The sequence below is a fragment of the Carassius gibelio genome, chromosome B4 (assembly GCF_023724105.1).
Source record: "Carassius gibelio isolate Cgi1373 ecotype wild population from Czech Republic chromosome B4, carGib1.2-hapl.c, whole genome shotgun sequence".
Taxonomy (NCBI): Eukaryota; Metazoa; Chordata; class Actinopteri; order Cypriniformes; family Cyprinidae; genus Carassius; species Carassius gibelio.
The window spans coordinates 1,954,613-1,968,073 of NC_068399.1; the positions used below are offsets into that span (position 1 = coordinate 1,954,613).

The window sequence follows — 13,461 nt, forward strand, 5'->3', positions numbered from 1 at the left end:
TGAATTGCTATAGAAATCGCGATTCATTCGATTCTTAGCATTTTTAATCGATTGCTGTTCAAGATCGGGCGATTCACGATTCAAAAATCATGTTTCAAGATCGATGCATATGAATCGACAGGGTTTGTAATCGATGCATCAAGAAAACGAGTGAATCGTTACACCCCTAATAAATAACCTCTTCAGTTATAGTGATATTTATTTGAAGTTTTTTGTCATTTAAAAGGGCCATAATGGCTATAGCTTTTGTAATAGTCCCTTCAACATTTTTCCATCCCGCCAAATAAATGGATGAACATATACAGATTAAAGGTCTAATTTGAGCAGCGTAATAATAATCCCTGAGGAAGGGAAGGTCTAGCCCCCCTTTCTCCTTCATCAACTCCAATGTTTGGTATTTTATCCTACACCTTTTATTTTGCCAAATATATTTTGCCAATATATTATCCCATTCATCAAAATGTTTTTGAGTTATCCAAATAGGAAGACATTGAAAGAGGTACAAAAAACGAGGTAGGATATTCATCCTAATTGAATCCAACCGAGAGTGTAAATTCAAAAATGAGATATTATTCCACCTTTGTAAATCTGATTCTATTTTTGAGATTAGAGGCCCAAAATTGGCATCAAACATTCTAGACGGATCTTGTGTCAGAACAGTTCCCAAATATTTAATGTTATCTGATGACACTTTAGGTAAATTTAGTGAAGATAAAAATGAATCAATTTCAGTAGCACTTCTTAAATTTGGCTGAGGATATAGTTTCTGATAATATTCCTCAAAACACTGTTGTATTTGTTCTTGGTTAGTTTCAAATATGGTTTGTTTCGGGATGTCTAATTTTGAAAATTGTTCTCTCTGCCTGTTGTTTCTTTAATCTATATGACAAAAGTTTAAGCACTTTCCTCCAATATCGTAGTATTGTTGTTTTGTAAAAAGAAGCATTTTTTTTAATGTCCTGTGTGTTTATTTCAGTTATCTCCTGCTTTACTTTAAACATTTTTACTCTCACTGAGTCCTGTGAAGAAGATGAATGTTGTTTGTGTAATTCTTTAAGTTTAATATCGAGATCTAATATTTTTTGTCTTTTTAATTTCTTTACAGTAGAATAAATTGCAATAATTTTCCCGCGAAGCACTGCTTTTAAAGCATCCCATAATATAACTGGAGAGACTGCATCATTGTCATTGTATTCCAGATTTACAATTTATTCATGATTTCCTTGTCATTCAGAATATTTGTATTTAATCTCCATAGAGTGGACTTTATTTTACCATTAAGGTTAAGGGACAAATAAACCGGATTGTGGTCTGAAAGTGCACTTACTCCTATGTCACAATTTTTCACTTGAAACATATCATTTTTAAACATTAGGAATAAGTCTATTCTGGAGTAAACATTGTGTGCCCCAATAGTGAGTGTATCTCGCCCTGTCTGATTAATTTCCCTCCATATATCTACTATTCCCACTTCTTTCATGAAATTGTTTACTTTTTTATGAAATTCTTTTGGCGGCAGGTTTGCCACTTGCCACTTTATCATTCTTCGGATTTAATCGAATGTTAAAATCTCCCCCACATATTAAAACACCCTGACTTTTTGTTGTCATTGTTTGAAGAATATGTTTGTAAAATGACCAATCACTTCCTGGTGGAATATAAACATTGAACAGAATCACTAAGGTTCTATCAATTTTACCAAGTACCATAATGTACCTCCCTTCTTTATGTTCATATATGAATTTGAAATTTACTGTACTGCACAACAAAATCGGAGTCATGTGAGGAGAAATATACTTTTGTGTACCCCATTTTGTTTAATTTAGCATGTTCATTATTACTAAGGTGTGATTCTTGTATGCATGCTATCTGGACCTTGTCCCTTTTCAGTTGAGATAACATTTGTTGACCTCTTAACTGGATTAAGTATGCCATTTATGTTAAGTGATACAAGTTGTATAGGTCTATTTAACATGTGACTGTATCATTGAATAACCAAACAAATAAATACGGTACTCTTCCCTTCTCTGCGCAGAACAGCAGACTATGACAAACAAAAAACATATGCATAATATGAACATACAAAACTACATAAAATATACAAAAATAACAAAAAGTTGACTTCCTATGTAGGGGTCTACCCTTTAGACCCTAATAGGCCCACAGGGGCACTCTAAGGCAAAACCCTTCAACTGGGTTCAGTGAAGGGGGTCCATGTTGGTTCACAGTATCTTGAAAGCTCTACCTCCTTTAATTCAAACTATTCAAACTTCGTATTCTATTCACCACCGTGTCTTAATAATAACTAAACTCGCTTGGAGGTTTTCCTCATCACTTCGTTTCAATGTAGTCCTTTGATGCGCCTGGGGTGGTCCTCCTGAATGTGCAAAGCTTATCTTTGTAACTGGTGTCTCGAGTGGAGTTGCGTGTAGCCTTCGTAGCGTGCCAATTCACTCGGGTCCTGTTTTATCCGCTCAGCCAATGATGGCGGTGGCGGTGCTGGCCTTGTCGTGATCATGTAGCCTTTTTTCATCAGGTCTTTGGCCGCTTCAGTCGGTGAATCATATATTACGGTTCCATCTTCGTGCATCACGCGTAGCCTACCGGGGAATAGCGTTGGAAACTTCACATTATTAGCTTTCAGGACCCTCCGAATTTCAGCATATTCCTTCCGCTTAGCAATGATGGATGGCGGGTAATCTTGGTTGAGGTTTACATCGTTGTCTTTCCACTTGAAACCTTTTGTTTGCCATGCTTTGTGCAATAAGATTTTCTTCACCCTTAAAGCTCAAAAACTTGACCACAATAGAGCAAGGCGGTGCGCCAGCTGCTGGTTGAGGGCATAGTGAGCGGTGTGCCCTCTGAATTTTCAAATCAGGCACTTCTTCTGATAGTTGAAGGCCCTCACGAAGAAGTTTGTCTACAAAAGACATGCATGTTAATGGAGCCTTTTTCGGTCTCTTCGGCTACACCATATATCCTTAGATTATCGCGTCTGCTGTGGTTCTCCATTTCTGTTAGCTTCTCATCTAGCCTTGTGTGTAGCTTTAGCATCTCTATTGCTGCATCCTCTGAGGCTTGTATACGCTCTTCTGCCTTTTCGATACGGTCTTCGACCTCTCCCAGTCTGTTACTGAGACCCGATATGTCGCTTCTTAGATCCTCAAATTGCTGTCTGTTCTCCTGGCAAAATTGCCTCAGATTTACCACATCTTTTAAGTTAAATTATTTTTATTTCATCACTTTAAAAGGGGCTTTTGTTCGAAATTTGCGGGTTCTATCGGGAGCTCTCTACTGTGTGACCGTCATGGCTGATGTTCCAACCGGAAGCCCCACAAAGTTTTATTGTTATTATGTCTGTATACAAAAAAGTATACCTTTTACAGATTTGATTAATGTATTTCTCTTATATGTATGATCAAAACTGAAAGTGTAATTTAAGTTATTTTCGGGGTTATCAGGAGAAAATGACTCACAACGCGTATACGCGTTAATTGACTTCAAAGGGTTAATATACTACTTTGAGTCAACTTAATTTTCCACATGTTAAGCTACTGTATAAATGCCAAATGTATAAGAAAAGCACTTATGGTACATATACAAAAGAGCATTTACATATTACAAAAGAGTATGTTTGGAAATGTTGTATTTAAAAACAACTGCTTTATCCCTGAAAACCCACACCTGAGCACTGCTTCACCAGAGCCCCATTTGCCAGACCCAGGCTGTTTAAACCTTCCACTACAAGGATGGCAAGGCATGGTGGCAATGTAGCAAAATAATAATAATAAGGAAATAAATAAAAATAAAAAAGAAGATGAAGAGGTTTACATCTTTTGATTTGTGAAAAGAAAATACACAATTTTAAAAAGTTATAAAGCTGTCAGCCACACATGGTTTTAATTTCCATACTGAATAATTAATTAAAAATGTTGTTCAGCACACGAGAAGGCCTCCAAATGAGGCAAGTCAGGGGAAGGGAGCAGTAGCCCAGGACCAGGTCTCATTGCTGACATTGAAGGGCCAGACTGGAGGAGGCCCGATGTGGGAGGGCCAGATTGGAGGAAGCCTGATGTTGGAGTCCCAAACTGGAGGAGGCCCGATGTTGAAGGGCCGGACAGGAGGAGGCCCCGATGTTGGAGGGCCGGACTGGAGGAGGCTTGATGTTGGAGGGCCGGACTGGAGGAGGCCCAGTGTTGGAGGGCCAGACTGGTGGAGGCCCAATGTTGAAGGGGCGGATTGGAAGCCCAATGTTGGTGTCCCAGACTGGAGGAGGCCCGATGTTGGAGGGCCAGACTTAAGGCAAGGCAAGGCAAGGAAAGTTTATTTATATAGCACATTGTGTACACAATGGTAATTAAAAGTGCTTTACATAAAAGAAAGTAAAATAATCATGAAGAAAAATTCTAAAATAAATAAAACAAGCAATTTTAAAACTTTTAAAATGATTAAAACATTTACTTAAAATGAATTAAAAAACAGATTTTACATAAAAAAAATAAAATAAAAAAACAGTGAAAATATAGTGTGAAATTAAGAAGGCCCGATGTTGGAGGGCCAGATTGGAGGACCAGATGGGTGGAGGGCCGATGTTGGAGGAGGCCCGATGTTGGAGTCCCAGACTGCATGAGGCCCGATGTTGGAGGGCTCAACTTTGAAGGCAAAAGCCTGGTTGATGCACATGCATCAATGCCTCAAAGGATGTCTTCCAATGCCTCAGGACCCAGGATGGCCAAAACTTTCTCTTCCTCTGCATTCTTTTTTGCTCCAGCCCTCTTCTTCTGGACTTTGCTCATACCCATTGCTAGAAGCATTAAGAATTCATAATTGTGATTTATTAGCATGGAGAACAGCTGGATTTTATACATTTCCACCACCTCCAAAAGAGTTGTAAGTTTTTTCTTTGTAAATTGTTGGTTTTGTGTCATTTTTTTTTGTCAATTCATTAAACCATGGTTGTATGGCAAGGGGACTTAAATAAGAAAATGATCTTAAGCAAAATAAGCAACAGGTGTGCATAACAGTAGATCAATTACATTATTTTCAAAACTCATAATTTTTTACTGTAAATTTGCTGATTTATCAATATTAAATAATAAAATAAAACAAGTTCATATGAAATCAAATTTACATTTATATACTTTTTTATCAGAAAAGAGCACAACTGAACTCTGTGTAGACCTATATATGTTTTATTGTACAAATAATGAATGTTGCATGTTATGTTAGTACTCCACTCCTATGTAATGTCACTGTTAAAGCGCATTGAATGCAAGCAATATGGTTTCGGGAAACAGTCGTGTTAGTTTCAGCAACAATGCATCATACTGGTTAATCAGCTAGTTACGAAACGATGATACAGGTGAATCAAATGACAAACTAAAACACTGGAGAGAACTATGTCACAGAGCACATGTGGAAAGAAAACAACAAAAAGCTCCATGGGTGTGACACCGTTTAACATCAGTCATTTGATTTCAAAAGTGAATAATGGCAATCTTAATTTCATGTTAGTACATATATGTGATGACTGGGTGAAGAAGGAGCTGTAAACAAGTGCGAGGTTAACAGTTTAATGAAAATGAAACAAACAAACAAGAGTACAACACGATGCTGGGAAGACGACAATCCAAGATGGTGGTGAGACGGTGAGTAATGCGGATGATGACGGTGAGTAGGCAGCAGGAGAGGATGGCACAGGAACTGCGGGGAATCGAGGCTAAGTCGATTCTTTCATTATTTTTTTATTCTAATGTTCATTTTTGTAATGTTTCTAGATTAAAATGTATTTCTTGGTCTTGTTGCTCATGTGAATGCATTTATTTACCTTTTGGTGCAATATATGAACATGAGTCATGGATAGTCATGAAGGGCCTCATATGCATGTTAATCATTAAAAAAAAGAGTAAGGAAGAAGTGCAAGCATGTTTTGTAACTGATGAAAGAACTTTACTGTTATAATGTTGACAGAGTTGACATTACATGAAGAGGAAGCATTGTCAGCTGCTGGAATGAAAGTTCATTACAACATAAAACCTCATTGCAGAGAAATGTAATGTAGTAATTCAATAGTGAAGCTATTTTATAATCAGTGTTGGGGAGTAACTAGTTACATGTAACGGCGTTACGTAATTTAATTACAAAATAAATGTAACAGTAATCAGTTACAGTTACTAAGAAAAAATTATTAAATTAATTGTATGTAATTAAATTACAGTTACTTATGAAAATTGTAACGATTACAATGAGGATTACATTTGAATATTTACACACATCCTCATACAGCTTATTTCTTTCCCAAATTGCACTAAGACATATGGCCCATAATCTGCGCGACGCGGAAAACACATTCGTAGAATCCAGTCATAAAAATGGAATTCAGCCTATAACGCGGACGAAATATGCCACATTTTGGATGAATAAATCAAAAGTAGGTCAGTACACTTGAATAAAAACGCGATATGGAATGGTTCTGAATATTAAGCCGCAAAAAGACTGAATATGAATCCTGCACGTTCTGCGTGTCTGTGGAAATCATGCGCTGACTGGATATCGGGAGAACCAGGACTTTTCCCGGTGGCCTGGCAGACGATTTGGCCCTCTACTATAATATTGTCATTGTATAATTGCAGGCCGAATATACTAAAGCGATTATTTCCGAATCCGCCATTCGATAATTAAATCTCTAATAAATCACGAATCGGTTAGTTGTGACTGGCAATGGTTGGGCTGGGCTCGCGCGCTCTCCGCGCCTCCGCCGAACGGTTTGGATCAGACTTCGAGTAATCAATGCAAGAGAGAGAGACAGGAGTGAACTGTGTAAGTGCACAGCTGGAGCAGAGAAGCAGAACTACTGTTCAGGGTTTCAGGTGCAGGTCAGTTTCATCTGTAAATATGCTAATGTAGTTTTGTCTTTGTTTAATTAGTCAAGTAGCAGCCGCACATTGCTCGCACTCACTCAAAATACTGTATAAACGACGTCATTATTATCTATTGTAATGTTACAGTAGTAATTTAGCAGACAAATCATCATATTTTATCATTGGTTTAGGGGGAGCTAGTGCATACAAAAACACAACCCTTAGGAAAATTTATGTAGCCTATGGTATGGCACTAACCGTGGTTTAACCATTGAATTTGTAGTAAAAATAAGTACAAGTGGTAATTCATTTGCCAAAAAAAAAAAAAAAAAATTGCACTTACAAAACATGGTAAAAGTCAAATAAAAATCTTCAGTATTAAAGTCATGAGAGAGATGGATAATGGAAGTGAAGGTGCAGTTCAGGAGAGATGCCTGTAGTTATGCAAAGATTTGGTTTCAAAAACAGTATCTATAAACTATTTCTTTTGATTTTAAATCTGCATTGAACTTCAGATCTCATTGAAGTAAAAGGCAGTACTAAAGTCTGATTGTGTGGTGGATGTGTTCAAATGTGATCATCTTAATTCAAGTGATGAAGGATGGTGAAAGTCTGACAGTGTTGAGCTCTACTTTAAGGTTAAACCTGCCTGGTGTAAATGGTTGAAGATGATTAACAGTTGCAAATAAACATTAATTAGAAATTTATAAAAGTAATCAAAAAGTACTCAAAAGTAATTAGTTACATTACTTTATTAAAGTAATTGAAAAAGTTACACTACTATTACATTTTAAATAGGGTAACTTGTAATCTGTAACCTATTACATTTCCAAAGTAACCTTCCCAACACTGTTTATAATAAACCTCTAAGTGCAAGCTGACATGAAGATTCAGTGTTTTTAAATGTTTATCTGAGTGTGTGTGTCTGTCTGTGTGTGTGTGTGTGTGTGTGTGTGTGTGTGTGTGTATGAGTGTGTGTGAGTGTTTCATTTGAATGTGTGCATTGTGAAATAAGGTGGACGTTCTCTGTGCTTATGATTTCCATAAATAAAGAGATGGAGTGTGTTGTTGCTTGCCTTTTATTGTCTGATTACGTTGTGTGCAAACAGAAACATACAGACTCTCAGTCTGCCACATTCAAATGAACATGCTTCGAGAGAATTACAGCAACAAAGACAACACAGAAAAATATAATAAAACCCATGAATAAGAAAAATGAAACGGGCTTTTGTTTAGAGTAATAAATGATGTGATGCTGAATGAGGGATGAGAGCAGATATAATATTCACACAGACTGAAACTGCAGACAGAAAGATCAGACTCAGGACAGAAACACACAACCTCTGAAGTAAGAGCAACTTACATTTTCAGTCTTCAACTACAATTAGACTTTGACTTGATAGTATTGGTCTTAACAATATACGTACAGTGCATGTTATGTTCCTGTTGGATTTTAAGATGGATTTATAATTATCACTGAAATCATGTTTTACACCAAGATGAATCTGTGAATATTTGAAAGCTGAGTTTATATTTTTCTTCCTCAGAAATGGACCAAACTCTATATTTCATCCTTCTTATTGGTGAGTGTGTTTGTGGTTTTATTTCTGGTTTCTAGCTTCATTAGGTTTGATTCTGTTAAGAAAAGCATTAATTCAAAGTCTCTCTTTCACAGCTCTCTGCTCTGTATCTGAATGTGTTCAGCGTCAGTATCACTTTATAAATGAGAAGAAGACCTGGACTGGAGCTCAGAGATACTGCAGAGAGAAATACACAGATTTGGCCACCACTGATGACATGAACGACATGAAGGAGCTGAACAAGATTGTGACTGATAGAAGTCTTGAGTATGTCTGGATTGGGCTGCAGAAGACGGGTCGTGATGAATGGCAGTGGTCTTCAGGTGAACCTGCGCTCTATCTGAACTGGGCTTCTGGACAACCACAAGATAGAGGAGAAGAGTGTGGTATGATGAAAAATGGACAATGGCATGACTTGACATGTAGTGATCAACAGCATTTCATCTGCTACAACAGTGAGTTCATTTTCACATGCACCATGTACCAGTTCTGGAATTGTAAACAGTATGACTGTTTGTGAATTTAGAAGAGACTGTAAATATTTGTCACACTTTTATTGTTGAGACAATTTCTGTATCTACACAATATTTACCAGAAGAAAAGTCTTCATTCATTCACCGAACACACTTTGATGTTTTGTTGTCCCTCTATATGATAATTTGTCACAATGGAAAGTTGCAATTAAAACACCTAATAATCTTGGAGATCTAAATAGATCTTATATTATTAATAATAAACATACAGCAGTGACTAGATGTGATTCTGCTTGATATTTTCAGCCTTTACTATCTCAACACAAACCAAGACTTCATTTTTCATAAGTAGATTAACTACGAAGGAATGTTAGCCCATTTCAACATAAACTCTAATTGCTGAGAAATAATATGAATATCTGCAGATCCGTGAAATCTTTTTCTCATTTGTTTTTCTTAAAGTGAACAGAGGACTTGTCCTTGTCAATCAGATGATGAATTGGAGAGATGCTCAGAGTTACTGCAGACAGAATCACATTGATCTGGTTAGTGTGAGGAACCAGAATGAGAATCAACAGGTTGAGAAGATCATCAGTAATAATCATTTATCTGGATCATATGTCTGGATCGGTCTGTTCAGAGACTCATGGCAGTGGTCAGATCAGACTGACTCCTCATTCAGATACTGGAAATCTAATGAACCTAATAATAAAGGAGGTAATGAAAAATGTACAGTGATTGAACTAAATATTCAGGGACAATGGAACGACGTCCCTTGTACCACTCTATATCCTTTCGTGTGTCATGAAAGTGAGTAAATCCTCACAAAACACAATCCATCCAGTTACGCTACATGTCTGACATGACTCATTCCTCCACAGTGTTTGTTTTCCATGTTGTTTCTCTCTCGTCTCTGCTTGTGGTTTGTTTGGTTTCCAGATAAACTGATTCTGATCATGGAGAATCTGACGTGGGCTGAAGCTCTGAGATACTGCAGACAGAATCATGTGGATCTGCTCTCGGTTCATTCAGAAGAGATTCAGCATCGTGTGATGAACGTGGTTAAACGAGCGTCTACTGAGGCAGTGTGGTTGGGTTTACACAACTACTGCGTCATGAACATGTGGCTCTGGCTGAGTGGAGAGGTCGTGTGCTATCAGAACTGGGCTCCAGGGAACGGGACGAGACCCGAAAACTGCAAACTGGAGAACAGAAAAGGAGCAGTTCAGTCTGGAGGAGATCAGCGCTGGATCAGCCTTCCTGAATCTCACAAACTCAACTTCATCTGCAGCAGAAATTAAGAGCTAATGTGTTTACTTACATCAACAGTTTTCACAGGCCACTTCATTATCTTTCAGATTTACTGAATCTGAATACTGAATCTGATTTTATGTTTGTTTTGTTATTTAGTATGTTCTAAGTGAATCTGTGTATTGGGTTTTAAAAGCAGCCAGAAGTCTGTTTTGTTTCTGCATTATGAAATATGTGTCTTTTGATAAATTCTTTGTATATATCTGTTGTGGTTATGACTAGGTTTTGCACTTAAATCTTTTGAACACAAACACATGATAACAGAATATCATCTCAAATAAACTCATCTACAGCCAGTATTGTCTCCTTATTTCCCCTCAACATCACATTAAACTGTAAATTATATGTGGGCCAGGGATTTTGTATGTAAATTAGTATGAACTAACAATGAATAGCTGCATTTTCATTAACTAACAAAGATGAATAAATACAGTAATACATGTATTATTCATTGTTTGTTCATGTTAATGAATTAACTAACATATTAACTAAAAAACATTGCTCTAAAGTACTACCATTATTTTCAACTACATATGTCACGATCATCAGCTGGAGTGCCCATGAACTTCAGTAAAGGGCACTCCACTCAGGACTCACTCAAGACCCATCATGAACTCCATTTCCCACAAGGCCTCATACCTGGGACTGATTGCACTCACACCTGCACCTCATTTCAGCTAATACACACACAAACACACATATATAAGCAGCAAATCACATTGCAAAGTCTTGTTTAGCCTGTCTGACATTTCTAAGCATTTTTCCCTGTGTTTGTTCCTTCCGTACCTGACCTTTGGATTGTTTATACCAACTCTGATTCTTTGCTGCCTGCCCCAATATCTGCTTGTTTTTGTTATAAATTCTGGTTACCCCTGACATACCTGACCACATTACTGATCATTGCCTGTCTGATCATTCTCATAATAAAAGTTCTGCATATAGATCCGAACGTCTCTGGCTCATCGTTACAATTATATATATATATATATATATATATATATATATATATATATATATATATATATATATATATATATATTGTTTTTTGTTTTCACCTCAGGCATTAACAACCTTTATTTATTTTATTCATTTTTCAGTTTTAGACCTTTTTTTCTCTCAACCCAGTAACAGCCAAAAGGGGTTTAAAAAGGATTTTACACAGAACTTGTTATTAAACAAACATCTACCTATTGCTCATTATGTTTAATGATACCAAATGTAACATTTATCCGCTTTATTATATACGCTGGACTTTTGGTAGTTCCTAGGATAGCAAAGTCCACTAAAGGAGGTAGAGCTTTTTCACATTTGGCTCCCAAACTCTAGAATAGCCTTCCTGATAATGGGTCTCATTCATGAAACACGAGCAGAACGAATTTGTGTGTAAATCGCGTGTAAAGTGGTTTTGGCGTAAATTTTCGGATTCATTAAAATGTTCGTATTTTCCAAATGTTAGTTGGTACGAAAGAAATCTACACCTGCTCCCAGCCACGCGTAAATAGTGCGTTTAACGTCTGAACGTTTTGCTCATTAATAAGGCTGCATTTTAATTCACCTTAATCGGGTACATATTTATACAGCATTTTGAAAACAAATTTTATATATAGTAATTACATACGGTTTTTCTTTTTTACTTTTATTATGAGAGCCAGTAATAGGATCTGTAATATGCTGCCAAGCTTCCTTTTTTTAGGACCTGATACGCCACTATGTACGCTTGAAAATAAAATGTGGCGTTTTGAATGAACTTCTGATAATAAAACTTCAATTTCTGCAGCTGAGAAATTTTTCTTTTTCAGTCGCTTTTGAGAAGACACGTTGAAATCCTTCATTTGGTGTCATAATATGATGCCCATATATAGTTGTCAGTCAGACTTAATGGGCGGGATTTATGGTAATTGAGAATGAGCGTGCACGCGCGTCCCATTTACGACTGATTTGAATTCATTAACACACACACACATTTCACTATCACATCTGACGTTTACGAAGTATTTGTGAATCAGGAGAAGAGTTTTCGGGAAGGTCTCTTTACGTGCAAATCACTCAGATATTTACTCGTATATTTACGAATGTTTCATGAATGAGACCCATTGTTCAGGGTTCAGACACACTCTCTCTGTTTAAATCTAGATTAAAAACGCATCTCTTTCACCAAGCATTCGAATAATGTATCTTAAATTGTGAGTGTAGTTGCATCTGATCAAATGCGCATTATTATTCTTTAGCTTGGGTTAAACTAATTAATTTTACTTTGTTGGAACAGCAAATATGCTAACGATGTCTCTATTTGTTTCTATGGTTTTTCACAACTAGGATTTACACAGGCTCCAGCCTGGATCCAGAACACATGAGAAGAGATGATGCTGACCCCAAGCTGCCCGATTCGGAAGTGACTGAGTTATCATAACTTCACGCATCGCTACAATATTGAAATGGACTCCACAATTTAAGTGACCGACTCAAGAACAAGTTCAGATAGGAACTTCATCCCCAAAAAGGATATCTACCTTAGAGAAGAAAGTCTTTATATATGTTTGGATGTGTGGAAAAGATAACCTCTTTTATTGGTATGTGAACAGTAGATGCAATTTGTTTTCTGGGGCAGCAACAGAATTCCACAAGCGTGTTTCTTCCTGTCATTTCGGCAACAAATGTTTCATATCAAGGATACATTCTGACACTGGATTTACAGATTGTTTGATAAACTTGTTTTGGTCATTGGTTAACTAGGGTTGGGTACCTGTTGGGTAACTGAATAAGAATGCAGATTTTGGTGCGACTTAATGCCTGAGTGATCGACTGAAATATTTGTCCTGCTTCTTCAAAATGGATGTTAGAAGCATGGGCATCGCTAGGCCATTTTTACCGGGGCTATAGTGATTAGCTCCATAAACTACACAAATTTGTTATTGCTTATTTGAAAATGGTGGCATACTTTCATCACGCTCTTCAATCCGCAGACCACAGTGCTAGCGGACTCAAACAAAAACAGAGGACACAAGGTGTGTTTATCAATAGTTATAATATCTGTGTCTGTGCAGTTCTTTGTCATGAATACAGTTTACAAAAGATCATGAGGGAGCAATCGGTTTTCCCATTTACTGTTTTTTTGCTGCGTTCCCATCCCATATTAATGGTCAAATTTGTCCCGTATCAAATCAATACGTGACGTGATTTGTCCCGTATTTTACAAAAGCCAACACATATTTGAATAAACAAATAAGTATTCTGCAC

General features: G+C 37.0%; 1 protein-coding gene across 1 annotated transcript; it reads left to right on the forward strand.

Moving 5' to 3' along the window:
- The first annotated feature begins 8,409 nt into the window (after window positions 1-8,409).
- On the forward strand, window positions 8,410-10,511 carry LOC127956032 (C-type mannose receptor 2-like). The gene is made up of 4 exons (XM_052553787.1): window positions 8,410-8,443; window positions 8,536-8,895; window positions 9,376-9,630; window positions 9,853-10,511. Exons 1-4 carry the CDS (start codon window positions 8,410-8,412, stop codon window positions 10,212-10,214), a joined length of 1,011 nt encoding a protein of 336 aa, XP_052409747.1. The 3' UTR covers window positions 10,215-10,511.
- The last annotated feature ends 2,950 nt before the right edge of the window (window positions 10,512-13,461 follow it).